This window comes from Pseudorca crassidens, chromosome 17, assembly GCF_039906515.1.
Source record: "Pseudorca crassidens isolate mPseCra1 chromosome 17, mPseCra1.hap1, whole genome shotgun sequence".
Taxonomy (NCBI): domain Eukaryota; kingdom Metazoa; phylum Chordata; class Mammalia; order Artiodactyla; family Delphinidae; genus Pseudorca; species Pseudorca crassidens.
This window is the reverse complement of record NC_090312.1, coordinates 1379217-1406778: the sequence shown is the minus strand read 5'-3', so window position 1 is coordinate 1406778 and position 27562 is coordinate 1379217. Positions and strand designations below refer to the sequence as shown.

General features: G+C 57.0%; 1 protein-coding gene across 14 annotated transcripts in view; it reads left to right on the top strand.

The window, feature by feature from the left end:
* The window catches only part of MROH1 (maestro heat like repeat family member 1), a 68445-nt gene that overhangs the window by 12744 nt on the left and 28139 nt on the right, over positions 1-27562 (top strand). For all 14 annotated transcript variants that reach the window (XR_010936619.1, XR_010936620.1, XM_067712570.1 and 11 more), the window contains 12 exons: positions 593-670; positions 1609-1754; positions 7326-7457; positions 7982-8144; positions 8382-8480; positions 13266-13417; positions 13805-13945; positions 14193-14285; positions 19600-19678; positions 19907-20020; positions 24050-24123; positions 25606-25728. Coding sequence is in view for 12 of the 14 variants with exons in the window: in XM_067712569.1 (XP_067568670.1) it covers positions 593-670; positions 1609-1754; positions 7326-7457; positions 7982-8144; positions 8382-8480; positions 13266-13417; positions 13805-13945; positions 14193-14285; positions 19600-19678; positions 19907-20020; positions 24050-24123; positions 25606-25728 (1394 nt within the window). In the remaining 2 variants the exon portion in view is untranslated. The remainder of the gene's footprint in view (positions 1-592; positions 671-1608; positions 1755-7325; positions 7458-7981; positions 8145-8381; positions 8481-13265; positions 13418-13804; positions 13946-14192; positions 14286-19599; positions 19679-19906; positions 20021-24049; positions 24124-25605; positions 25729-27562) is intronic.

Genomic DNA, 27562 nt, shown 5'->3' with positions numbered 1-27562 from the left:
TGGGCTTTATCCTTTGGGCCCATCTGTTGCAAGTGGCGCTTCGAGGCGTGTGGTGTTTGGATCCCGTGTGCTGTTTGGATGGTTGGTTTCAGGCGCCAGGGAGCCCACCAGGTCCCTGTGCTGCCCACCCAGTCTCTCGGCCAGCAGGAGGCTCATTTAACGTTGTGCTAGGATCTCAGGCATGGGGAGTCCCAGCCCCGCAGCCACCAAGGCTGTTGCTCTTGGCTCTCAGGGAGGGTGTCCCTGCTCCGCACAGGCCGCCAGCGACACCAGACCTGATGCGCACGGAGTGAAGGGAGATGCTGTAGCTGGGGGTGGTAACACGCTTGCCCAGGCCACCGTGGGCCAATCAGGACCAGCCCTGGTGGGCCGGCCACGCATCGGCGGGGCTGACAGCTGCTGGGGTGGAGGAGAGCCGGTGACCATTGAGGGGACGGTGCCTCCCGTCCTCCACACGCCTTTCAGCCAAACTGTGGCAGAGACAGTTCCCCCAGGGCGAAATTGTTTAAACCTTGTGTTTTACACAAACACAGTAACTGCTCAAAAACTGAGGAGGCTTATGACTTAAATGTTGCGCGTCTGGTTGCTCCAGGTTTGAAGACAGCTGTCCATGTTCACACCGGGCGAGAGGAAGCCACGGCCACAGCAATGAGCGAGTCATACGTGAAGAGTGAGTGTGTGGGGCTCTTGGCAGGTCTCCACGTCATGCCTGCCGGTTTCTGAGTTTGGGACACAGAGGAGCCCGTGGCATTGAGTAAATGTGCTTGGAAGGAATGACGCTTGCACGAACACACTTTCTCTAAGTTTCCATTAGAAAAAAAAAAGAAAACAAAGCTCTCGTCTCTGCAGATGCTGACGCAGAGGTCCAGATCTGGCCACAGGCTCAGTCTGGCGTGGGGGACGGCGTTTGCCTGGCACAGGGGGCTTCGTGCTCCATGTGGGAGGGTCCCTGAGCCTTCGTCCCTTCTTACAGAAGCCCCAGGGCCGGCATCCACTCTGGCTGGCCGCTCTGCTTGCAGCCAGGGCCAGCTGTTTGCTGAGGGCATGGCCCCGGGCGGGGCAGAGGCTGGGAGTGGTGTTCCTGCCCCACAGCTTCCACCCCCAGGGTGAGGGTCTGCGAACCGCTGGCGGGCACACGCCCGGAGCTCTCGGGGCACTGAGGATGGGGGGTCCTGTCCGTGGGGCGGAGGCCTGGATCTGAGTGTGGGGAGTTGCCAGGGTGAGGAGTCTGCGAAAGCAGCTGGTGGGACTGAGGTGCCGCCTGGCAAGCACAGGGCAGAGTGTGGGCCAGAGGGCCACCTGGGGCAGCTTCCGAAGGGGCCCTGAGTCTGCACCGCCTGCCTTTTATAGGAGCTCGGATCCAGCGGGGCCGGAGACGTGGAGCAGACGTGGCCTGGGCTGGAAGGTCGGGGTACAGGTGGCTGGAGTGACCTCAGAGCAGGCGGCCAGTGGGTCCCAGAGATCCCGGCCAGCGCAGTGGAGGCTGCAAAGCGGCCAGGCCGGCGCGGCGGTCTCCTCCAGCTGTGGGGCCGAGTCCTCAGAGGCTGAGCGTAGCGATGGTGGGGTCAGGGCCGGGCCTGACTACGCCACTGGGCTTTGTCACGGCAGGGCTGTTCACCATTCTGCTGGACGCTGTCACCGACAAGGACCCTCAGGTGCAGGAGCAGGTGTGTGGCGCCCTGTGCGCCCTCGGAGAGTCACAGCCTGAGGAGGCTCTCCGTGCCTGCGAGGAGCACCTGCGGCTGCATGACAAGGTATTGCTGCTCCTGCCGGGCGGGTCTGCGGGGCGGGGCCTGCGGGGCGGGGTCTGCGCCAGGGGTCTGCCGGCTGGCTGGGTCCGGAGTGCAGAGCCGTGCTGCTGTGGGCAGAAAATCGTACCTGCGAGTCCAAGCCCCCTCGAGGCGGGCAAGTCCAGCATAGATGACCCTCTTTGCCTCGTGGCCTGTGGGCTGGTCCTGTCGTGGAGGGACCGGGTGGTGAGCACTGCAGCGTCCAGCCGCTCGCTCGCAGGCCCAGTGCCGCCATCCCCTTTCGCTGACCCGCTGGAGCCTGGACAGCCGTCCTTGCCGATGAGAGAGGGCAGCTCGCGTCCACCGCGGTAACGGGAACACGTGGACAGGCCTTGGAGAGGGGCTGTGGCTGGGTGGGCGCGCCGACTGGACTCTGCAGAGATGGCTCAAGGCTCTGCAGAGATGGCTCAGAAGGGGCTCTGCCAGCTCCCCCTCTCCTGGGTCTCGGCTCCACGGTTCTGTGACGCTCTCAGCTCCCTGTGGTGGGAAATTATTTCAGTTTTCCCCAGTGCGTGTTTTAGGCTCATTCCTGGGAGTTAGACTTTCGGTCTCAAAAGACCATTTTTCTTTTTGTTTTTGCCATTTGATCAGTAAAAGAGGATCCCTATACAATATAAGTTATTTCTCTCTCATCTGTCAACTGCCCTCTCCTGGGGGAAAGAGCCGCGTCCTGCTGAGCGGCCTGTGCTGTGGCTTGATGGCCTCTCCTCTCGTGGGGAGGGTCCCCTGCCCCCACCCCGCTGTCCTAGCTGTTCTGGGCCTTTTACGTGTTCGTGGACTGCTGTTGGGACTGGGGGTACACAGGACGGGAAGGGCACCCTCACGCTTGGGCACGTGTGTGTCTACCCAGGCTCCTCGGCTCACGGAGCTTCACGGTGCGTGCACGCTGGGCGTCAGGGCCCTTCTCTTCGTGGCCGAAAGGCTCCATCAGCGTGACCTGCTGAATTTAGACAAAGCTTAGGGCTGCCCTGGCTGTTTGAGGAGATGGCCTGAGAGTACTAGAGGTGGCTAAAAGCCTTTGTTGTTTCTAACAGTTCACAGCAGAATTTACGTGTGCTTCACACTTGCCATTTTCTGGCTCATTTATGATTTTACCCCTTTTCTAGCCTTTTTAGTTTCTTCAACCAACTGTAAAAACCAGCTTCCTTCACAGTGGCCCTTTACAGTAAGCGTGTCTGGAGTTGGAAGCCCTGTCCCTCGCAGTGGAGCCCTTCCTAGCGCCTCTCCCCCACCAGCCACCGCCCCGTCCACACCCTGCTGCCGGCAGCTTTGTGCCACTCACTCGTGTTTCTTTCACTCACTCGTGTGCCACTCACTCGTTGGGCTGCATCTTAGCATGTACATTTCGAATCCCCTTGACTCTCTCTCCAAAAAGATGGGGGCTAGCAGAAGAAAGGTGTACAGCACTATCTGGTCAGCGTAGGTCGGTGCAGCGTTTTGAGATGCGTGCCATACTTTGTAGATATCAGCTTCTCGAGGCTTCCGTGTGCCTGGGGCGCTGGGGCATGTTCGCTGCTCCTCCAGCTGGTCCTGGTCTGTGTTCCTGGACGGTGGGGGGCCGCACGGTTTTAGACAGATCCAGTCTCCTTCCTGTTGGCCAAGTCTCAGCATAGGAAAGGTGAACACAGGGGCAAGCAGGCTCCTTCGCAAGGGCTGTCAGGCCAGTGGGCAGGGAAGTGATTTGGGGAAGAGAGGCAGAAATAGTTGTCTTAGCCCCCTCTGGCTCCTAGGACAAAATGCCACAGACTGGGCGGCTCTGAGACAGCAGACTTGTGTCTCCCACAGTTCTGGAGGCTGGAGGTCTTAGGATCAAGGTGCTGGTGGGTTCGGTGCCTGGTGAGCGCTTGCTTCTTGGTTTATAGGTGGATGTGTCCTCCCTTTGTCCTCACCTGGCAGAAGGGATGAGGGAGCTCTCTGGGGTCTCTTCTATAGGGGCACAAATTCCATTCATGAGGGCTGCACCCTCGTGGCCTAATCACATCCCAAAGGCCCTGCCTCCTAACGTCGTCCTGCCCGCAGGTAGCCTAGTCATCCAGTTCGTCCATTTAGTGGACTCAGTCAGTCCTGGGGGTGGGGGAAGGGCAGCAGGCCACCCGCCAACACATCAGAACGGTTGAGCCGGAAATCTCACACACTCCTGCCAAGGGCAGGTAGCATCAGAGAGCTGCCCCCACCCCCCCAGCCCCGTTCCCTTCCCAGTGTGCTACCTGACGGGGCTGCGGCTACATCATCCTGCGTGAGGGCCTGGGCGAAACCCCCTCCCTCAGAGGGAGTGCTGCACATCTTCCTTTGACGTGGTTACTGCTCTGCTCATTGAACTCTCAAGAGCAACGTAAAGTGGAAATAAAATCTTAAAAAATAAGCAGCGGTTGCAACTTTGTAGAAGTAGAAGAACCCATCCTAAAATTCATAGGGAATCTCGAGGGATCCTGAATAGCCAGAACATTCCTAAAGAAGAAGAACGAAGCCGGAGGCCTCCCAATTCCTGATTCCAAAATTGACCAGGAAAGCTACGGTAATCAAGCCAGTGTGGCACTGGCGTAGACAGACGCATAGACAATGGAGTAGAATAGAGCCTAGAAATAAACTCACATATACGGTCAAACGCTTTTCAACAGGGGTGCCAAGATAATTGAACGCGGAAAGGATAGTCTTTTCAACAAATGATACTGGGAAAACTGGATCTCCATTTGCAAAAGAATGAAGTTAGACTGCTACCTCACATCATACACAAAAATTAACTCAAGGGGTCAAAGACCTAAACGTAAAACCTAAAACTGTAAAACTCTTAGAAGAAAACATAGGACAGAAGCTCCTGGACGTTGGACTTGGCAATGATTTCTTGGATATGACACCAAAGGGACAGGCAACCCACGGCATGGGAGAAAATGTTTGCAAATCATATATCCAATAAGGAATTAATATCCAGGATATATAGAGAACTCTGAAAACTGAGCAACAAAATACCAAACTACTCAATTCAAAAATAGGCAAGGGACTTGAATAGACATTTCTCCAAAAAAGATACACAAATGGCCACTAAGAACATGAAAAGGTGGTCAGCATCCCTAATCATTAGGGAAATGCAAATCAAAACTACAGTGAAATACCACCTCACATCCATTGCAATGGATACTATCAAAAAAAGAGAAAATAACAAGTGTTGGTGAAAACGTGGAGAAACGGGAAACCTTGTGCAGTGGTGGTGGGAGTGTTAAATGGTGCAATGGCTATGGAAAACATTATGGAGGTTCCTCAAAAAATAAAAATAGAATTATCATATGACCCAGCAGTTCCACTTCTGGGCATATACCCAAAAGATTGAAAGCAGAGTCTCAAAGAGATATTTGCACACCCATGTTCATAGCAGCATTAATCACATTAGTCAAAAGGTGGAGGCAGCCCAAGTGCCCATCAGTGGGTGATGGATAAGCCAGATGTGGTCCATCCACACAACGGAATATTCAGCCTTAAAAAGGAAGTGAATTCTGGAAACTCCCTGGCGGTCCTGTGGTTAGGACTCAGCCCTGTCACTGCTAAGGGCCCAGGTTCAATCCCTGGTCGGGGAACTAAGATCCCACAAGCTGTGGTGCTGCAAAAAAAAAAAAAAAAAAGGGAATTCTCACACATGCTACAACATGGAGGAACCTCTTTTTAAAAAAAAAAATATTTTTATCTAGGGATACATATGACTTTTAAAAAATAAATTTATTTTATTTTATTTATTGTTTTTGGCTACATTGGGTCTTTGTTGCTGTGCGCGGGCCTTTCTCTAGTTGTGGCGAGCGGGGGCTACTCTTTGTTGCGGTGCGCGGGCTTCCCATTGCGGTGGCTTCTCTTGTTGCGGAGCCTGGGCTCTAGGCGCACGGGCTTCAGTAGTTGTGGCTTGAGGGCTCTAGAGCACAGACTCAGTAGTTATGGCACATGGGCTTAGGTGCTCCATGGCATGTGGGATCTTCCCGGACCAGAACTCGAACCTGTGTCCCCTGCATTGGCAGGTGGATTCCCAACCACTGCGCCACCAGGGAAGCCCCTGAATGAACCTCCTTGAGGACATTTTGCTCAGTGAAATAAGCCAGTCACTAAAGGACAAATACTGTATACTTCTACTTCTGTGAAGTGTCTAGAATAGTCAAATTCAGATACAGAAAGTAGAAAGGTGGGTGGCAGGGGCTGAGGGGATGGGAATGGAGAGTTAGGGTTTAATGGGACAGGGTTTCAGTTTTATAAGATGGAAAGAGCTATGGGGAGGGATGGTACTGACGGCCACACCACCAGCTGAATGTATTTAATACCACTGCACTGTATGCTTGAGAATGGTTAAGATGGTAAACTTTGTTATGTGTATTTTAACACAATTTAAAAAAGCGAAAAACAGAACAAAACAAACCAGTAGGGCTTCCCTGGTGGCACAGTGGTTGAGAATCCGCCTGCCAATGCAGGGGACACAGGTTCGAGCCCTGGTCTGGGAAGATCCCACATGCCACGGAGCACCTAAGCCTGTGCGCCACAACTGCTGAGCCTGCGCTCTAGAGCCCGCGAGCCACAACTACTGAAGCCCGCGTGCCTAGAGCCCATGCTCTGCAACAAGAGAAGCCACCGCAGTGAGAAGCCCGCGCACCGCAACAAAGAGGAGCCCCCGCTCACCGCAACTAGAGAAAGCCCGCGCGCAGCAATGAAGACCCAACGCAACCAAAGATAAATAAATAAATTTTAAAAAACCCAGCAGCTGTGAATGACCCCATTAGTAGGACATTGTACTTTCCCCAGGTATAAGCTGTATGTTTCTACTTGAAATAGAGGGGTTCCTGCCCTCCCCTCTCGCATGCAGGGCTGAGTGACCGGGTAGTGTGGGCCACCCCCGTGAGGGCTGCTAGCAGCCTCTGCAGGAGGGAGCGTGGTGGGGACGTCGTTGGTGGGGGGCCCGAGGGTCACGAGCACCTTTTCTCAGGCCTGAGCAGCTCTGCAGAGTGCAAGCAGCTCTGCAGAGTGCAGCCAGCCTGAGTCGCGCCCTTTCTTGCCCTCTTTGCTCCCGTCACGTGGCCTGGGCACTCCAGCTGCACTGAGGTTGTGCCCCCTGGTCTGCACCCGCTGTCTGGACGCTGCATTCCCAGGAGGAGGGGGGAGGGTCCTCAGGGAGCAGCGGGTCTTGGTCTTTCCTGGCTCCCTGAGTATTTCCTGTCCTCGCCGCCGGTCTCTGTGACGCCCGGGACTCCCGCAGGATGAAGCCCTTCCCTTGGCTGGGCTCTGCTCACGTCGCGGGGTTTTCTGTCATCACCGTGACATGCCCCCCACCTGTCACGGCCTCCGCTGTGGTCTGCGTGTCCTCAGTGAAGGCAAGGATGATGCGTGCTGGACGGGGGCGCTGCAGGGACATGGCTGAGGAGAGGGCTGCACCAGGACATATGGAGAGCTCCCCAGGAGGCGGGCCACCCAGAGCGACGCCGTCAGGAGACCAGGGCTCTTTCTTAAGCTCAGAGAGGAGCCGTGAGAGACAAGCAGGTCCTGGCCCTTCCTCCATGGTTCTCTCCTCAGCTGGCGCATCCGTACCGGACGATGATCCTGAGGGTCATGGAGACGGTCGTGAGCAGTCACCTCGGCGAGCTGGACAAGGGCTTGGCCAGGGCCAGCATCCTCCTGGCCTCCAGCGAGATGACCAAAGTGAAGGTCCGTGGGGCTGAGCAGGCCCTGGCTTGGGAGGGAAGCTGCCTTCCGAGACCTTTCCTCCCAGGTGCCTTAAGGGTGTGGGTTTGTGTCCGGCTGCCTCAGCTTGGCCCCTGGGTCCTGTGCACTGACTGCCCTCCTGGGGTGGGGAGGGTCACCCCACAATGGAAACTGACGCAGAGAGCAAACTCCCCGAACCCTCAGGGCAGACGCGGGGGCGGTGGTGCCCGGTGTGTGGAGGCGCTGAGAGCAAACTCCCCGAACCCTCAGGGCACACGCAGGGGCGGTGGTGCCCGGTGTGTGGAGGCGCTGAGAGCAAACTCCCCGAACCCTCAGGGCACACGCAGGGGCGGTGGTGCCCGGTGTGTGGAGGCGCTGGGCTCAGCAGGGAGCCCTGCTCCCAGCAGCAGCAGCGTGTCCCCTGGCGTGACTGAGGGCAGAGTGTCTCGTTTCGCTTCCTGGGCGGTTTCAGGGAGAGGTCTGCCTCCTTCAGTCTGGGTGCCAGTTCAGGTCTTTTGGGGGGATAGGAACTGGTTTGTGACTGGCAGCAGGCCGCCAGCAACGTCCTGGTGGCTTTGGGAAAGCGTTTCATCAGCAGCGTGATGGAGGAGATACTGAGCAAGTTCCAGCCCGGGGTCCTGCCGCACCATTTTGTCGTGCAGACGCTCGCCAACCTCTCAGTTTCCAATGGTAGGTGGTGGCCCGGCCCCTTCGACCCGTGCTCTGAGCGGTCGTGAAGACCTCTGAGAGCCCGCCGGCCTCGGTTCCTTGTGTCCCAGCAGTTCCACCGTGAGCCCCAGGCTGTGCAGAAGGAGCTCAAGGCGTGTGGCCGGGGTGCCCTCTGCCTCCCCTGGGGCACAGGGCCCGAGGGAAGGACAGGCTGGGTGGGGATGGCAGTGGGGCCCCCGTGACGTACCCCTCTTGCAGTGTTCGGCGTGGTGCCCTTCCTGACGTCCATCCTGAGCACCATGCTGCCCATGCTGAGTGCAGCCAAGCCCGACTCGATGAGGGTGGTGTTCTGCTGTGGTAAGACGGGCCTCCGCGGGCAGGGGGGCCTCCGCGGGCAGGGGGGCCTCCGCGGGCAGGGGGACCTCCGTGGGCAGGGGTGCCTCCGAGGGCAGGGGGGCCTCTGCGGGCAGGGGGGCCTCCGCGGGCAGGGGGGCCTCTGAGGGGCAGGGGGGCCTCCGCAGGCAGGTGGACCTCCGCGGGCAGGGGGGCCTCCGCGGGCAGGGGGCCTCCGCGGGCAGGTGGGTCTCTGCGGGCAGGTGGGCCTCCGCGGGCAGGGGGGCCTCCGCGGGCAGGTGGGTCTCTGCGGGGCGGGTGGGTCTCTGCGGGCAGGTGGGCCTCCGCGGGCAGGTGGGCCTCCGAGGGCAGGTGGGTCTCTGCGGGGCAGGGGCTGGGTGCAGCCTGTCCACTCCTGGACCTTTTGTCTCCGGTGCCCCTTTGTGGGGCTGTGGGTCCCCCAGGCTGCAGGAAGAGGGCGGGACATTTAGAGGAAGGGTGACTGCAGGCGCGGGCTGGGTGGGCACTGCTGCAGATAGAGACCTGGCCTCTGCCGTCTGAGTGCTTTTCTCTGCTGCTGGGGGCCCCCTGCCCAGGACTCCACACTGCAGTCCCTGAGCCCCGGACGCTTGATGTGGGGCGGGAAGAGACTTACCCAAGGCTGCAGCTGCTTCCCATTTCTCTCCCTGCCCCGTGCTGGGAGCGTGACTGTTCCCTGGGCATCTTGGGATGGGGCATTCACTCTCCGACCTTCTGTGTGCGGCCCTCCGCGTGCCTGGCCAGGGGACGGTGCCTTGCGGCATGACTCTTGGGGGAGAGGAGGGCACTCGTGTGGGAGGGAAGCAGAGGGTCCTGAGACCCGGGGGCTGAGGGGTCCTGGGCCTCTTCTAGCAGCCACCACGTTGCCCTTGTCCTTCAGCTTCCTGGTGTCCCTAGTGTCCCCACCAGGCTCAGGGAGACGCTGGCCGGTACTGAGGGGAGGGAGAGGGAGCAGCTAGGCCCGCATGAGGACTGGACCCTTTTTAACCCGCAGCCCAGCCTGTTAGCAGGTGCTGGGCTTCCACCCCAGGCTGCCAGCTAGGGAGCATGTGGTGAGGGCGTGGCCGCACTGGGCAGGGCTCAGGGTTGGGGTTGGGGGCTGGTAGCTAGAGGATTGGTGTCTGGGGAGGGTTCCTAGGGAAGCTGCGTATCTTGCACACACCTGGGGACTTTCCTAGCCAGGGCCTAGAGCTTTGGGCCCCAGGCCTCCCTGTTCACAGTGGCTTTGGGTTCAGGGTTCCCCTGCTTTCAGGGGGCCCTAGGAGGGGCTCCAGCCCCTGCCAGCCCCCCTCACAGCCCCCCGCGTTCCCCATTCTCTCCATTCCCTGCCATGGTCTCTTTGGTGCCTCTTGCAGGCTCCTCCCAACTGTGCGTGATTGGCAGCCTGCGTGGGCTGAAGGGCAGAACCCTCCTTGACCTAGTTTTGGCTGAAAAGGGGAATTGTGACAGGATCCCCGATCAGCTGGGTGGGAATCACCGCTGAGCTGGGAATGCAGGAGCAGGTCACAGAAGGGGCCGAGGCAGAGCTGAGGGGCTGGGGCTGTACCTCAGGTGCGCCGCACACGGGGAGAAGACCAGCCTAGGACAGAGCCCGTGTCGGAGCCGAGGGCTTAGGTACCGGCCCCAGGCAGCTCCTCTGGGAGGCACTGGCCTCGCTCCGGGAGGTGCAGGGCCCTGCACAGAGAGCTGACTCGCGCTTCTCAGGCGCTCTGGTCCCAGCCCTTCACGGGCCAAAGGCCCCTGCAGTTCCCACCTGTTGGTATGTCGTGTATGAAGCAAGTGCGTGGGCCAAGAGACCTGCCCGCAGGCCGCCCTCCTGCTGAGGTGTGCGCCCCTCACCGCAGACAGAATGTTCAGGGTCTGCAGTTGGAGGGAAGAGTGGTCCTGCCTGCTGGAGGGGCCTCAGTCGGGCCAGGAGGGTCCACAACAGCCCATCAGCGGCCTGGGTGGGCCACGAGAGGGCTGGGGCCTCCTGTCCTTCCAGACAGCCTCTGGTTCTGGGCAGATGTCTGTGTCCACTGCCGGAAGGCGGCACAAGTGGGCAGCGGTGCTGGGCCAAGAACAGGAGCACGTGCACACTTGAAGCTTCTCGTCCAGTTTGCAGTACGCTGTGGCCAGGGAGACCCAGAGACCGTGTTGACATGCCCCAGACAGCAGGGTGCACGGCTGGCCTGGCCACACTGTCCAGCACCAGTAGCGGCCAAAAATCACTGCCCACGAGGAAAGTCTCTGATAGGAAAGGTGGCCGCAAAATAAGCAGAAACCGAGACTTGGGGAAAGCCGACGGTTCAGGGAGGAGAAGACAGGCAGGAAAGGAAGTCTGTGGTTAATGTCCTCTGGGAGCTAAGGGAAGATGCGTTCAGGAAACGAGCGTGTGGCTGTGAAGAAGCTACATTCGGAGAATAAAATTAAGCTTCTGGGAATTAAAAACATGATGAAAATGGAAGGCAGAAATGGAACAGAAAGTTGAGGAAATCCTCCAGAAAGTAGAGCAAAAATGCAAATATATGGAAAATAGGAGAGAAAAGAATTAGCAGGCTAGGCCATGAAGCCAGCATTCGATTGAGACAACCTGGAAAGAACGAACGGAGAGAGTGGAGTGGGGGCGTCGTGCAGTAATCCCCGAACCTGTCCTGCAGCAGGAGCTGTTCCTGGTGGAGACGCCCTCCAGGCACCGCACCAGGAAGACTTTGCAGGGGGGTGGGCAGGGATGGGCCAAGGGGAGGCTGAGGAGATAGGTGGCCTTGCCTTCTCTCGCTCAAGTGAGAGTGCCAGAAAGCTCCGGTGGAAGGCACCCTCTGAGAATCAGAGCCCTGCCCAGATGCTGCTTGAGCAGGAGGTAAAGGCTCTTGTGGAGAAGCCAGGATCAGGAAGGGTGCGGTCCCACGTGGGGCCGGGGGAGCCCCAGGGTGTGCGGCAAGAGATGTGGAGGTCGCCTTGGTGACTCGTGCCTGGAGAGCCAAGGAGACTCAAACCGCAGGTGGTCGGTGACTCTGGGAAACAAAGCTGCTCATGGACGGAGTGGGTGGGCTCTGGCGGCGTGGGTCTGGAGGGATGGACGGGAAGGACGGGCCCCGTCCTTGCGGGGAGTGGGTGAGGAACACCGTGGACGCGTTATTTATCGAGAGAGAGATCAAACCCCATGTTTGCTTCTGGAGCAAGGGAGGTTGGGCTGGCGGAGGGTGTGTGAGGAGTGCCCTTTACTCTGTGCCCGTGTGTGTACCTGATGGAACACTCAAGCCTAGTAACAGGTCGGGGGATGGGCTTCTGCTTCTGGCCGTATGGTAGCCTGTTACCCTGAAAGACCTTCCCACGCAAAATACCTAGGATCCCTGATCAGTTTGACCAACAGCCTGACTGAACAGCTCAAGGAGGCAAAAGAGTGGGGGGACGAAGGGGCCGTGGAGGAGTGGGGGGTTGAGAGAGGAGCTGAGGGTTCTCGGGGCACCTGCAGCCCCGGTTTTAGCAGCCGTGTGGCAGGGAGGGGACCAGAGCCCACCTCGCCAGACCCTCCAGGGGCCCATCCTCAGTGGAAGGACTGCCCATGACACAGAAACCTTCCCCCAGGAGGTAGTTTTCTTTGAGAATTTCTTTATGTTCTGTCTTGAGCACGTGTGAACATGGCTGCCCTCCTGTAGATGGAGGGTTAGGGTTAGTCTTTCTGCTGGGCTGCAAAGCCCAGGCTAAGAAATTAGCCTTACAAGTGGGCCAGGTTTGAGGTTGTGAGCTGGAGCAAGTAAAGACCCCCGGGGCAGCTGCTGCAGCCCCTGCCTGGGCGCCGGGCTCTGCCCTCGGGAGGCCCGGCCGGGAGCCGCCGCCTCTCCGGGCCATTGCATCCTCATCTCCCCCTCCACTGCCCAGGCCCGTGGCCAGGGCCTGGCCTCCGACTCTCCTTCGTGGCCCCATCGTCTCCCCTGACCCAGAGTCCAGGTCCTGCTGACCACTCGCAGGTCTGCAGCAAAGCGAGTCCCCAGGCTTACCCGCCTGGTGTCCACAGCACAGTCCCTTCCACAGACACAGACCCCCAGGCCAGCGCTCCCCACCCTCGGCACCCCGCCACCGTGCCCCCAGGTCTTCTTCCTACACGTGTCCTGGGGGGCCCACGCCTGCCCAGCACAGCGGCCCTTGAAAGCGTGTGGCACGCATCTCTGTGAGGGGGGAGGTGGGCACAGCAGACTGGAGTGGGCCAGACGTGGTAGCCTGGGGGCATTTTGGGGAGGTTGGTGCCTGTACTGGTTTCCTTGGACCACCTCAACGAAAGACCACAAATTGGGGGGGTTAAAACAACAGAAATGTGTTCTCTACGGCTCAGGAGGCCAGGATTCCGAGAGCAGGGTGTTGACAGGGCCGTGCGCCCTCTGCAGCTCTGGAGAGAAACCTTCCAGGCCCCCTGGCGTCTGGAGGTGCCTGTGCATCCTGGCGCGTTGGCTCGAGGCTGCAGCAGTGCAGCTCTGCCTCCGTTGTCCCCGCGTGTCTGTCTCTCTTCTTGTGAGGACACGGTCCTGTTGGAGTTGCCCCCCACCCACTGTGACCTCGTCTTGACTCATTGCATCTGCAAAGACCCTATTTCCGAAAAAGGTCACGTTCTGAGCTTCTGCGAAGCATGCGAGTTGGGGGACCCTTGACGCCCGCACAGCGCTTTGGTCCCGAGCCTGGCCGGGTGCTCTGGAGGGTGTCTCGCAGGCAGCATGGCATGTTAGAAGGGGCAGGTGTCGCGCGGAAGCTGTGCGGCCATGGGCCGGCCGCCGCTTACCGCATGGGTCGCCACAGCTCTGCAGCGCTTTAGCGAGAGCACCCTGGAGTACCTGGCCGACCTGGACCAGGCCCCCGACCCCACGGTCAGGAAGGATGCCTTCGCCACTGACATCTTCAGCGCCTACGACATCCTCTTCCACCACTGGCTGCAGAGCCGGGAAGCCAAGGTATGTGTGGCCCTTAGGGACCTGTGGCCTCACCTAGCTGGCTTTCCTCTCCCACTCCCAGCCTGGAGGTACTGCTCCAGTCACCTGGGCCTCTTCTGGGGTCCTGCGGGTTCTCGGGTGTGGGGGGGAGATCTGTCTACATGTGCTCCTCCCTCCCCCGCCCCACAGGTCCTCACAGAGTAGGGCTAGTTTTCTGGGGCCCCAGCGCTGGACCTCTCCCTGTAGGCCCACTCCCTCCACCCCTTTAGGACCCCCGCTCGCGGTAACCCGGGTCTTCGATTCCAACTGTGGGGTCCTTGGGGAAGGGCTCTTTGCACATCTCTGCCCCGGGCTGACGGGCGTTGCCGGCCGGTCCGCACGCGAGCGCCTGTCCCTGTGTCCCCCCAGCTGCGGCTCGCTGTGGTGGAGGCCCTGGGGCCCATGAGCCACCTGCTGCCCAGCGAGAAGCTGGAGGAGCAGCTCCCCAAGCTGCTGCCTGGAGTCCTCGGCCTCTACAAGAAGCACGCCGAGACTGTCCACGTGTCCAGGGTGCGTTCAGGAGTTCAGCTGCAGGGGGCACGGGGTCGGGGGGAAGCCCTGGGGGCAGCCAGCCTCAGTGGGGGGCGCGGACAGGAGCCGGGGAGCCAGGCCCACCTGGCCTTGCCGCGCGCCCCCTTCCCGGCCCTTCCCCACGAGCGAGCGCTGGGGTGGAGGGCTGGGAGACTCCCGCAGCCAGCAGGGGTGGGGCTGGGCCAGGAGGAGGCCCTGACGGCCCCTCTCCTCCCTCCTCGAGCAGAGCCTGGGCCAGATCCTCGAGGCGGCCGCAAGCGTGGGCAGTCGCACGCTGGACGTCCAGCTTGACTCACTCCTGGCTGCCCTGCATGCTCAGGTGGGCTGGGGGCCCAGGGAGGGGTGGGAGCACGCTGGGAGGTGCCTGCTGAGGGTCAGGGAGCAGGAGGCGGGGCTGAAGCGCCGTCTGCCCAGCGCTGGGGCTCGGGCCGCGCGACACAGCACAGCCCCGCCGTGCAGGGGCCGGAGCGGGCAGCCAGCAGGCCAGGGGCAGCTCTGGGGCCATCTGCACTGGCCGTGCGTCCCGAGGGCCCGGGCTCAGGTGGAGACCCCCTCCAGCGGTCTTGATGGCTTTGATGGAGAAAGGGCTTCGAGGAGGCTCCGCAGCCGTGCACACCCTGCCCCCCCAGGTCAGATGAGGGGCATGGAGGTCACGGGGAGCTCTGGGGGGACGTTGCGTCCGTGGGACTTTCTGAGTGGGAGAGAAGAGGGCCGGAAAACTAGAGAGAGCGTGGGCAGGCGGCTCTGTGAGAAAGAGAAGCAGGGAGAGTGGACTTACTTCCTTGCTCCCCCCACCCCCTGGGGCATCTCTGGGCCTGCTCCACTCCCACACCTGCTGGGATGCCAGCCTGGCCCGCCGGCCTGAGCCCTCACCTGCCACACACACGGACAGCGCCCTGCGAGGGCCAGGGGTCGGGCTATGGTAGAGAGATTAAATAGTAATTTTAGTGTGTGAGCAATGGTAATGAACCTGAAAAACTGTATGAAGTGGATAGATTCCTAGAAAAATCTTAAAAATGTCAAAATTGGCAGAGAAGAAATAGAAAACTTGACTAAACCAGTAAAGAAATGGAAACAACATTCCAAGCCCTTCCTTTCTGAAAGCAAACCCAGGACCCACGTGGTTTGAAGGTTGCGTTCTTCCAAACTTTTGAGGGACAGCTAATTTCCACCATACACAGGTGGGCTTGGAAATGAGAAAAGGATCCAGAGCTGCCTGACGGATTCTTTGAGGCTGGTCTTGATTCCAAATCCAAGTCAGGACCACACAGAAAAATCTAGGTCTACTACTGTGAGGCTGGATGTGAGAATCGTGTGCTCAGTGAAGGGAGTTGCCCCGCACTGCGCTCCCAGCACTGCACCCTCAGCACTGAGCTCCCAGCACTGCACCCTCAGCACTGCGCCCTCAGTGCTGTTCCCTCAGCACTGCACCCTCAGCACTGAGCTCCCAGCACTGCTCTCCCAGCACTGCGCCCTCAGCACTGCGCCCTCAGCACTGTACCCTCAGCACTGTGCCCTCAGTACTGCTCTCCCAGCACTGCACCCTCAGCACTGCGCCCTCAGCACTGCGCTCCCAGCACTGCACCCTCAGCACTGAGCTCCCAGCACTGGGCCCTCAGCACTGCGCCCTCAGCAACGTTCCCTCAGCACTGCACCCTCAGCACTGAGCTCCCAGCACTGTTCCCTCAGCACTGCACCCTCAGCACCATTCCCTCAGCACCGAGCTCCCAGCACTGTTCCCTCAGCACTGCGCCCTCAGCACTGCGCCCTCAGCACTGCGCCCTTAGCACCATTCCCTCAGCACCGTTCCCTCAGCACTGCACCCTCAGCACTGCGCCCTCAGCACTGTGCTCCCAGCACTGCACCCTCAGCACTGAGCTCCCAGCACTGCACACTCAGCACTACACCCTCAGCGCTGCGCCCTCAGCACTGCGCCCTCAGCACCGTTCCCTCAGCACTGCACCCTCAGTACTGCTCTCCCAGCACTGCAACCTCAGCACTGCACCCTCAGCACCGTTCCCTCAGCACTGCACCCTCAGCACCGTTCCCTCAGCACTGCACCCTCAGTACTGCTCTCCCAGCACTGCAACCTCAGCACTGCACCCTCAGCACCGTTCCCTCAGCACTGCACCCTCAGCACTGCACCCTCAGCACCGTTCCCTCAGCACTGTACCCTGAGCACTGCGCCCTCAGCACTGCGCCCTCAGCACTGCACCCTCAGCACCGTTCCCTCAGCACTGCACCCTCAGTACTGCTCTCCCAGCACTGCGCCCTCAGCACTGCACCCTCAGCACCGTTCCCTCAGCACTGCACCCTCAGCACTGCGCCCTCACCACCGTTCCCTCAGCACTGCACTCCCAGCACTGCGCTCCCAGTACACGAGGGGTGTAGGGCCCAGCCAGGGGGGCTGCACAGCGCTGAGGCCAGTCAGCTCACCTCACCATGGAACGAGATTCCCGAAAATATTCTCTGATATCAGTCAATGCAGAAAAAGCTTTTGATAAAGTTCAACACCTATTTGTCGCTAAAGCTCTTAGCAACCAGGATCAGAAAGGAACTCCTCTAACTTGGCGCAGTTTAAATGCCCAGGCCCTCCGCGTGCATCATGGTGAACGGGAGACAGGTGCGCTTCCTCTAGTGTCAGGACCAGAAAGGAACTCCTCTAACTTGGCGCAGTTTAAATGCCCAGGCCCTCCGCGTGCATCATGGTGAACGGGAGACAGGTGCGCTTCCTCTAGTGTCAGGACCAGAAAGGAACTCCTCTAACTTGGCGCAGTTTAAATGCCCAGGCCCTCCGCGCACATCATAGTGAGTGGGAGACAGGTACGCTTCCTCTAGTGTCAGGATCAGAAAGGAACTCCTCTAACTTGGCGCAGTTTAAATGCCCAGGCCCTCCGCGTGCATCATGGTGAACGGGAGACAGGTGCGCTTCCTCTAGTGTCAGGATCAGAAAGGAACTCCTCTAACTTGGCGCAGTTTAAATGCCCAGGCCCTCCGCGTGCATCATGGTGAACGGGAGACAGGTGCGCTTCCTCTAGTGTCAGGATCAGAAAGGAACTTCTCTAACTTGGCGCAGTTTAAATGCCCAGGCCCTCCGCGCACATCATAGTGAGTGGGAGACAGGTACGCTTCCTCTAGTGTCAGGATCAGAAAGGAACTCCTCTAACTTGGCGCAGTTTAAATGCCCAGGCCCTCCGCGTGCATCATGGTGAACGGGAGACAGGTGCGCTTCCTCTAGTGTCAGGATCAGAAAGGAACTCCTCTAACTTGACGAAGTTTAAATGCCCAGGCCCTCCGCGTGCATCATGGTGAACGGGAGACAGGTACGCTTCCTCTAGTGTCAGGAGCAGGAAGCAGCCCCACTCTCAGTGTTAACGGGGAAAGGAACAGAAATGGGGGGCGTGAGGACCGACCTGTCGTTTATCTTCTCCCGGCCACCCACCCTCTGTCCCGGTCCCCTCTTTGCCTTTCCCGAGGCCCCGAGCTCCTCTTAATACACTTAGCGACGGGTGGGTTGCCACTCGGGTCTCCCGAGCGAGAAGGCACAGGCCTGAGGGGGAGGGTTCGCTCTGTTCCGTTCCCTGCTGTCCCAGCACCGGTGCATGTTACCCGTGAGCACTCAGTAGATGTTTGTTTTATGGATGGTTGATTTATTCATCCAGAAATGCACTCATTTATGAACTGAGTCGGTTCACAAATACTAGAACTAAGTTCAGCAAGGTTGCCGGTTACAAGACCACCCTGTAAAAATCAGGAGCGTTCTTCTCCGTCAGTAGTGACCAAGCACAAAAAAACGAGCCTTTACAACAGCAACAGAAACTTATCGTGAAGTGTCTGGGAATTCACCTAACGAAGAATGCCTAAGATCTCTATGGAGAAAAAGCTTACAACTCTGAAAAAAAGTGAGAGATGTAGCACAATATCATTTACTTAATATAAAAGTGATTGCGTTAAACTGTAAAAACAAACAATGATTATCTATGGGATGGGGGTGGGGTTTAACGGGAAAATAAATATATAAAAGCTGAAAAGGCAGGAAAAATGTGATATTTCCTTCTCTTAGAGCTTTCCATTCATGTCTTTTGTTTTTCTATTGGTTTTTAGAGGTTTTTTTTCATATTGATGTGTAGCAGTTATTTATAGTCTCATATCATGTATGTATAAATGTTTGTTTCTACTTTGTCCGTTATCTGTGGCTCTGTTTATGGTTTTTTGTTTGTTTGTTTGTTTTGCGGTACGCGGACCTCTCACTGTTGTGGCCTCTCCCGTTGCGGAGCACAGGCTCCGGACGCGCAGGCTCAGCAGCCATGGCTCACGGGCGCTGCGCGGCATGTGGGATCTTCCCGGACCGGGGCACGAACCCGCGTCCCCTGCATTGGCAGGCGGACCCTCAACCACTGCGCCACCAGGGAAGCCCTGTTTATGGTATTTTTTGCCATGCAAAATTATTTAGTTTTTACACCATCATTTATTCATCTTTTATGTTACAGTTCAGCTTTTGCTATACTTGGAAAAGGCTTTCGAGTTCTGCAATTAATTTTTAGCTTCTCTCATTTTCCCCTATACTTTTACTGTTTAATCCGTTTGGAGTTTATTTTAGGGAAAGAGTGAGAATCTAGTTTTATCTTTTTTCCAGATGACTACCCATTTGCACTAGTTATCTATTGCCCTTTGACCGATCACTCCAAAACTTAGTACGTGAAAACAGCAGCGGTTTACTCTCTCCGAGTCACTGCGGAGTCCTGAGCAGCTCAGGCTTCCGCGTGGTCACGGTCACGCATCTTCTGAAGGCTCCCCGGGGGGCGGGGGTTCTGCTTCCAAGCCGGCTCCCTGCTCCGAGCGGCTGAGCGAGCCCGGGAGCAGGTAGGAAGCCGCGGTGCCTTTTATGGCCAGGTTCGGTCTTTGCAGTGGAAGTGACAAGCAGCACCCTGGGGGCCTGGAGCAGAACCCGGCCGCCTGGCACTCACCTGGTCCTGCACTCACCGCTGGTCACTTCTCACCTTAGAGCCCTGTGCCTGGAGGCCCTGTGGGTGTCCTTTGTTGTGACCTTGAGGGGTTGAGTGGGGACTGGGGTGCCACCCAGAGCTCAGCCCCCGGTGAGTGTCACCCGCTGAGGTGCAGTGGAGCCCAGGGACACATGTGCCAACAGCCTCTGTTTTTACTTTTACCAGTGCAGCTCCTTTTTCTTTTACAATTTTGAACGAATGGACTCGAGGTATTTTGGTTTCCAGTGCTTTCTGCATTCTAGAGGTCCGCGGTTTCCAGCCCAGGATGTCATGCCCAGGAAAGCGGGAAAGTGTCTCCTTTCTCGTCAGGGAATGTGTTTTGGGAGTTTGTTTTCCTGGCTGGTGGTGGGAGGGGTGGGGTGTAGACGGAGCCAGGACTCTTTTCCCTTGAGAGGGCCAACTGTAAGGTGTGGGCTGAGGTCCCCAGGGCGCTTCCAGCCACAGGCGAGGGGCTCCTGCCCCCAGGTGAGAGAGCGCCTGAGGGACCTGCCCTCCCATGGCCTTGCTGGGCCCCGTGACTGTGCCCTCTGTTCCCGGAGCAGTGCCCCTGGGCCCAGCATCGTCAGGGGGCCTGCCCCTCCCGTGGCCTTGCTGGGCCCCGTGACTGTGCCCTCTGTTCCCGAGCAGATCTGCGTGCCCGTGGAGTCCTCGAGCCCCCTGGTGATGAGCAACCAGAAGGAGGTGCTGCGCTGCTTCACGGTGCTGGGTACGAGGCCGGCGGCCTGGCTGCTCTGGGGGGCGGGGGGCCCTTTGTCTCGTGTGCTGCCCGCCCGTGTCTCTGGGGAGCACACAGCCAAGACCTGGCTGGGCCGCAGCCCCGAGCGTCTGGCCTCCCTGGCCGCCGGGCCTAGCTTGTCTTGGAGGTGCAGACAGCCAGCAGGGAGCATAGGACAGCTCGTTACAAACAGTTCTTTGATGAGCGCTTGCCCTGCAGCCTGCTGTTCGCCTGACCGCCTGCTGGCCTTCCTGCTGCCCAAGCTGGACACCAGCAACGAGAGGACCCGTGTGGGCACCCTCCAGGTCGTGAGGCACATCATCAACTCGGCCGGTAAGTGCCCTTTGTGACGCAGAGATGGAAAAGGCAGACATTGTCCAGCTTTTAGGTGAAAAGGAACATCTTGCTTTGAATTCTTTAAATATTTTCCCCAACTTTCTAGTTTGCAAAATTCCAAACTTTTTGAAAAGTTGCAGCAGTAGTGCTCATCTGCCTCCCAGCAGGCGTCCATCGCTGACCTTTGCCCTTGACAGCTGGCTGTGGACGGTGGGACACGGCGCCCCTGACCCTGGGCCCGGCAGCTGCCACATGCCCGCCGGTCGGGTGGCTCAGTCCCGCTGCCCCGTCACGCTGTCTGCCGCAGCTGCCCCTCAGTGTGGGGTCTGTGCACGGGCATATGTTGCCTAGTTGTGTCTTAGACGTGGACCTTTGAGAAGAGTTGAGGCCGGTTCTGTAGACAGTCCCTCCATTTCCGTGTGTCTGATGATTTCCTCACAATTGGATGGAAGAATTCGGGTTACTTGCTTTTAAGGCTAATTTAATCAGCAATAGGCTTGAACAGTTTTCGCACTTAAGTCTGTTTTTTCCGGTGAGCTTGGTTGCTAAACAGTGGCCGTGGCCGTGGGCCACGCCAGGCCTGCAGCCTGCTTCGGTACAGTCCTGAGCTGAGAGTGGTTTTCACATGGCAACGGGCCGTACAAGCAAACAAAGAAGAAGATGTGACGGAGGCCGCTTGTGGCCCTGGAAGCCCAAGTGTTCTCTGTCTGACCCTCTATGGAACGAGCATGTGGACCAGGTGGCACCTGTGGACTCGGCAGCTCTCGGGTTTGGGGAGTGAGGGGGCAGCACTCGGCGGGCAGGGCCGGATCCTGCCGTGAGCCCAGGAGCACGTGGCTGGTGGCTGCTGGGGAAGGGTGGTGCTGGGACAGAGAGCAAGGTCTCTCACCTGAGCCACAGCGCCCTTGGGAGCCCAGGTGCCTGCGGGCCTCGGCTGGGCCTTCGCTTCCTCTCTGATCTGCTGTTTGTGGTCATTAGCGGCGCTGGACGTTTTTTACGCGGTTCATGGTCATTAGCGGCGCTGAACGTTTTTTACGCGGTTTAGCCTCGCTTGCCTCTCCTTTGTTAATTCTTCTCTCACGATGATGTTCCAGAGTCACTTCGTATCCACTTGTCTTTCATTTTTTCCTTTAAGTTCTTTCTCTGGCCATAAGTGTATATACGTATATATGGTTAGGACTCGGTGCTCTCACTGCCCAGGCCCCGGGTTCAATCCCTGCTCAGGGAACTAAGATCCTGCAAGCCACGCGGCGTGGCCAAAAGAAAGATGTTGTACATATAAAAAATGGAATGCTACTCGGCCATAAAAAGAATGAAGTAATGCCATTGCAGCAACATGGGTGGACCTAGAGATTATCATACTAAGTGAAGTAAGTCAGAAAGAAGACATACAATATATCACTTTTATGTGGAACCTAAAATATGACAGAAATGAACTTACTTACAAAATAGAAACATACAGACAGAAAATTGTTACCAAAGGGGAAAATTGGGGGGAAGAGATAAATTCGGAGTTTGGGATTAACAGATACTACTATATATAAAATAGATAAACAACATACTCAGTATCTTGTAATAAACTATAATGGAAAACAATCTGAAAAAGAATAGATACATAGGGCTTCCCTGGTGGCACGGTGTTTAAGAACCCGCCTGCCGATGCAGGGGACACGGGTTCGAGCCCTGATCTGGGAAGATCCCACATGCCGTGGAGCAACTGAGCCCGTGTGCCACAACTACTGAGCCTGCGCTCTAGAATCCATGAGCCACAACTACTGAGCCCACACACCTAGAGCCCGTGCTCCACAACAAGAGAAGCCCCCACGATGAGAAACCCGCGCACCGCAGGGAAGGGTAGTCCCTGATCACCACAGCTAGAGAAAGCCTGCGCGCAGCAACGAATGCAATGCAGTCAAAAAAAAAAAAAAAAAGAATAGATACGTTTATGTATAACTGGACCACTTTGCTGAACACCAGCAACACTGTAAGTAAGCTCTACTTCAGTAAAAAAGTAAAATTTTTTAAAATTATATATATATAGATAGATTTAAATCTCTCCCTTTTGGGGGGCTTGGCCCTGGGTGGTTTACTTTGCTTGTTTACAATTGTGGTAAAATACACATAACATAAAATTTTCCACGCTCGTCGTAGGTGCACACTCAGCAGCGTTAAGTACGTTCACATGGCTGTGCAGCCGCCTCCAGGACCCTTTTCATCCTGCAAACCTGAAACTCTGTCCCCACTAAACAACACTCCCCACATTTCGGTCCCTTTTAAACCGCAGGTCTCCTGTGCTCTTTTCTTTCCCTTGTAATTTATCTGTGGAAGAGCCTAGGCCATTGGACCTGTGGAGTTTCACACGGTCAGCTTGGTGGGCTGTGTTCTCGAGGTGCAGACTGAGGTTTCCTCGTCCGTCTGGATTTCTTGCAAATTGGCAAGAACTCAGACTCCAGTCGAGTCCCTTTGGCAAGACTGTAGGGGGCACAGTGTGTACCGGGCGGCCTTGGCAGCGCTGCCGCTCGCCGCCTGGGGCACAGCTTGTGCTGCGCCGATTCGCTGGGTGCCGTGATGAAGAGACGCTCTTCACCTGCCGCTCAGCCATGCAGAAGTGTGGCTCATGCAGGAACTGCAGGCTCAGCTGTTGGCTCCTTTGTTTTGTCAGTTTTCAAGATAATACACTGGTCCCCTGTCATCTTCTAAAGGTGACCATTGCTCTCTAAAAATATCATAGGGACTCATGAATTCAAACATATTTGAGAAATTTCAGTTCATTGCAGTTATCACCATTATTTTTTAATTAACTTTTATTGGAGTATAGTTGATTTACAGTGTCATTTTAGATTCTGCTGTACAGCAAAGTGAATCAGCAGCATGTATCCATATATCCCCTGTTTTTTAGATTATATTCCCATCTAGGTCACCACAGAGCACTGAGTAGAGTTCCCTGTGCTAGACAGTGGGTCCTTATTCGTTATCTATAGTTGTTACCATTATTGGAGCTCAAATTGTGTCACCTCCGGGGAGTGGGGAGACTTCTTCAAGTTCCGAGTCCTTTGATGATGAACTAAGCTCGTTGTGTATATTTCTTGCCCCAGACCTGGAATCAGCCATTCCAGGCTGTGAGGCCTCCAGTTCCCTGCGGGAGGTGGGATCATGACACACCCCTCCCCTGGGGCTGTCCTTGGAGTGACAGCGCCATCACTGTGCTCCCAGTCTCTGTTTTCATTAAAAAAAATTGTTTTTGGCCGCACCACGTGGCTTGCAGGATCTTAGTTCCCGACCAGGGATCAAACCCGGGCCCTCGGCAGTGAGAGCGTGGAGTCCTAACCACTGGTCCACCAGGAGGTCCCTCTTTGTTTTTATTTTTATTAATCTCATGACCACTTCTTGGTATTCACTTTTTACCCCCATTTAAATGTCAGAATGCGACTTCCCTGGCGGTCCAGTGGTTAGGACTCCTCACTCTCACTGCCGAGGGTCCGGGTTCGATCCGTGGTCCCGGAACTAAGATCCCACGTGCGGCGTGGTGCGGCGCCCCCCCCCCCGAAAAAAACCTAAAATAAATAAATATCAGGAAAGGAAGGGTTATACAGCTGGTTCTCAAAGTGGGGTCCTCAGCACCAGCTCACCTGGGAATGTGTGAAAAGTGAACGCCTGAGCCCACCTGGGCCTGCAGGTTGGAGTGGGGAGAGGGGACAGCGGCTGGTGGTGCTTAACGAGCCTGCTGTGATTCTGATGCCCCAGGAGACCCCCTGACCCTTGCACTTGAACTGGGATACCTGCTCAGCCCGCTCTTTCTCTGCTGCCCTAAACTACAAACCTCCTAGCTTTTTAATTGGGTGAAATAATGTTATTTGCTGAAAAAGGTCATTTCCCCCTCCCGCCCACCGGAGAGAAATGGGTGGGCCTGTGCGTATGCGGCCCCCCCCTGCCACGTGGAGGGCCACACTGAGGCCAGAACCCCAGCAGTGTGGCCTTGGGCCTTGTGGTGGGGGGCGGCCTGAGCCATCTCTCTGTTTCCTGCAGCTGCGCAGATGGAAGTCAAGCAACCCTTTATTCTCTCCTCCATGAAGCTTCCTCTTCTGGACACCAACAGCAAGGTAGGTCAGCGGGCAGCCCTAGCTCCGCTGTGAGCAGCTGCGGGCAGTGTGGCCACCAGGGACCCGGCAGCCACCTCTCAGCCAGGCCAGACCTCAGTGGGCGCGTGCAGGCCTGGGCATCTGGGACCCCCAGCTTCCTCCTGACGCAGTTAACCAAGTATGAAGTTAGGAAGTGGTCCCCCAAACCACCCTGGGGTTCAATCGTTCTCTAGAAGAACCCCCAAGCTCACAAGAGTCGTCATACCCACGTTATGGTTTACTACACCAAAAAGACACAGGCTAACATCGGCCACAGAAGAGGCACGAGGGGCAGGAGGCCCAGGAGGGTCTGAAGTCGGAGCCCCGCTGTCCTCTCCCCGTGGAGCCGTGGGCAGCCTGGGCTCCCTGGCAGTGCTGTGCCGGCTGCCCCCCAGGGAAGCCCCCAGCCTTGTGTCAGGGGTCTCTGTCGGTCCTCCATCGTGGAGACCTCAGAGTCCAGCCCCTCCTGGCCCGAAGCCCCCACCCTCAACCATCAGGTGGTTAGGTGATTCAGCGTGGCTGAAGCCTCAGGGAAGCGAGGACCCGGGGCTCAGGTGGGACATCCAAGGCCTTGGGGGTGACGCCCAGAGCTGGGGGCAGGGCTGCTCCTCCCTCCTGGGCTCAGCGGCAGCAGGGCCCCTCGGCTCTGTCCTGGGGCTGCCCCAGCCTTTGTGCTCATCCTGGGGCCCTGTTCTTTGGGACCTTCTGTGAGAGTTGCAGAAGCTACTGAAATGGACCTCAAACCACCTGCATCTGTTTCAGGGCCCCCGTGCCCTGGGTCACCCCCAAGGGGCCGCACCGCGTGCCTCCAACAGTGTCAGTGGCCAGACGCACTCAGCCTGAGCGGCCCTCGTGCTACCACATCGCTCACTCCCTCCAGACCTGTCAGCCCCACGGTCCCTCAGGACACACGTGTAGCTGGGGGCACAGGGCAGCGATGTGCGACCTGAGATCCGGGGGAGGAGAGGCGTCACCGGGACACAGGGAAGGGTCCCCAGGGAGGGGCATCGGGCCGGCGTCTGATGGAGCGTGGGAGCAGGGGGCCCTGGAGGGGGCGCCAGCCCCGGGAAGAGGGTGCTGCTTCCGGCCGCGACGGCCCAGCCATTCCTTGGAGCCGCCAGACAGAGTTATCGAAGGGGCTGGACAGCAGGACACTCAGAACTCTCAGGAGTGTTTGGGTGACAAGTGCAGACCCAGGGCCCTTGCCCAGAAGGGCAAAACGGGGTCGGGAGATGCCCAAGGAGGCGCCGGGAGGGGAGGGGCTGCGGGAAAGAGGAGGAAGAGGCCTTCCCCTGGGGGTGTGGGCATGGCTGCAGGCTGGCCTTCGTAGCAGGCGTCTGGGGAGAAGGTGGGGGCAGGTGCAGGCGCAGGCAGAGGGAAGGGTGAGATTCCACCGCCCAGCTGGGCCGGCGTGCTGTCCGGCGGTTCTCTGAGGCCCTTGCCGCTCTCCCTTGGTCCGGGCAGGTGAAGCGGGCTGTGGTGCAGGTGATCAGTGCCATGGCCCATCACGGCTACCTGGAGCAGCCTGGAGGCGAGGCCATGATCGAGTACATCGTGCAGCAGTGCGCGCTGCCCCCCGAGGCGGAGGTAAGGGCGCGGCCTCACCCTCCTGCTCCTGGGCCCCTGATTCCCCACTTCCGTCGGGGGCGTTGTCACATGTGCCAGTGATTGGTTCTCTTACTGCTGAGTAGCATTCCGTGGTACGGACGTGCCAGTCTGTTCTCCACTCTCTAGAGGAAGGAGACTCCAGTTGTTTGCAGTGTGGCAGTTACGAAAAAAGCCACTGTGATCGTGTGGGTACAGGTTTCTGTGGGAGCATGCGTTTGTACACCTGGGTAAGCGCGAATGGAGAGTGTGCATTTAATTTCATAAGAAATTTCCAAACGGTTTTCTGAAGCGGCTGTGCGGTCTCATGGCCCCAGCAGCAGCGGGTGAGAGGCCCTGTGGGTACTTGCAGGCTCGGGTCCAGGCTGGTTGTTTCTCAAGCTGTCCTGACGGGCTGGCATCTCACCAACGACCAATGTTTGCCATCCCCATGTCTTCCTTAAGTGTCTGTTCACAGCTTTTGCCTATTCTTGAGTTGTGTACTTTCCTATTATTGAGTGCAGAATGTTCTTTATATATGTCGGATGCAAGTCCTTTATCAGATTTATGGCTTGTAAATATTTTCTGACAAGTGTGTTGCGTCATACTTATCTTTTTATTTTCTTCAAAAGGTGGATATTTTAATATTTTAGAAGTCCACTTTATCAGGTTTTTATTTATAGCTCTTGCTTTTGGTGTTCTAGCTAGTAAATCCTCTCTTAACCCAAGGTCACAAAGATGTTCTCCTCTGTTTTCTTCTAGAAGCTTTAACTTCGAGGTTTTACATATAGGTTTGTGATCCACTTTGAGTGAATATTGTTTAATGGGAGGTGTGGTTGTTGTTACGGCTCATTATTTTGCACGTGGATGTCCAGTTGTCCTAGCACCATCTGCTGAAAAACTCTTCTTTCCACGTGGATGAGTTGCCTTTGCATCTTTGTCAAAATCAAGTGACTGTGGACTCTGTTTCGCTCCACTGTCTGCGTCTGTCCTTTTGTCGGGACCACGCTGTCTTGCCTGAAGCTTTACAGTAAACTCTGGAGCGAAGTAGCATGAGTCCTCTAACTTCAGTCTTCTTTTCTAATTCGTTTGGCTATTATAGTTCCTTCACTTATCCATATAAATTTTAGAATCATCTTGTTGATTTCTACAAAAATAAACCTATTAGAATTTTATTTGTTGGTTTATTTATTTGTTTTTATTTTTGGCTGCATTGGATCTTCATTGCTGCATGCGGGCTTTCTCTAGTTGCGGCGAGCAGGGGCTACTCTTCGTTGCAGTGCGTGGGCTTCTCATTGCAGTGGCTTCTCTTGTTGCAGAGCATGGGCTCTAGGCGCGCGGGCTTCAGTAGTTGTGGCGCACGGGCTCAGGAGTTGTGGCTCACAGGCTCTAAAGCGCAGGCTCTGTAGTTGTGGCACACAGGCTTAGTTGCTCCGCGGCATGTGGGATCTTCCCGGACCAGGGCTCGAACCCGTGTCCCCTGCATCGGCAGGCGGATTCTTAACCACTGCACCACCAGGGAAGCCCAGCTATTATAATTTTGACTGGGATTGTGTTGAATCTGTAGACTCTTCGGGAAGAATTGATATCTTTTGATGAATTGATGTTGTCTTCCCATCTATGAAAATGGTGCATTACATTTACTTAGGTCATCTTTGATTTCTTTCGTCAGTACTTCATAATTTTAAGCATATAGATTCTGCACATATTTTGTTAGATTTGTAACTATGGTTTTAGTGCTATTGTAGTAGTATCGTTTTGTTAATTTCAATTTCCAATTGTTCATTGCTAGTGTGTAGAAATACAGTTGATTTTTGCATATTGACCTTGTATCCTG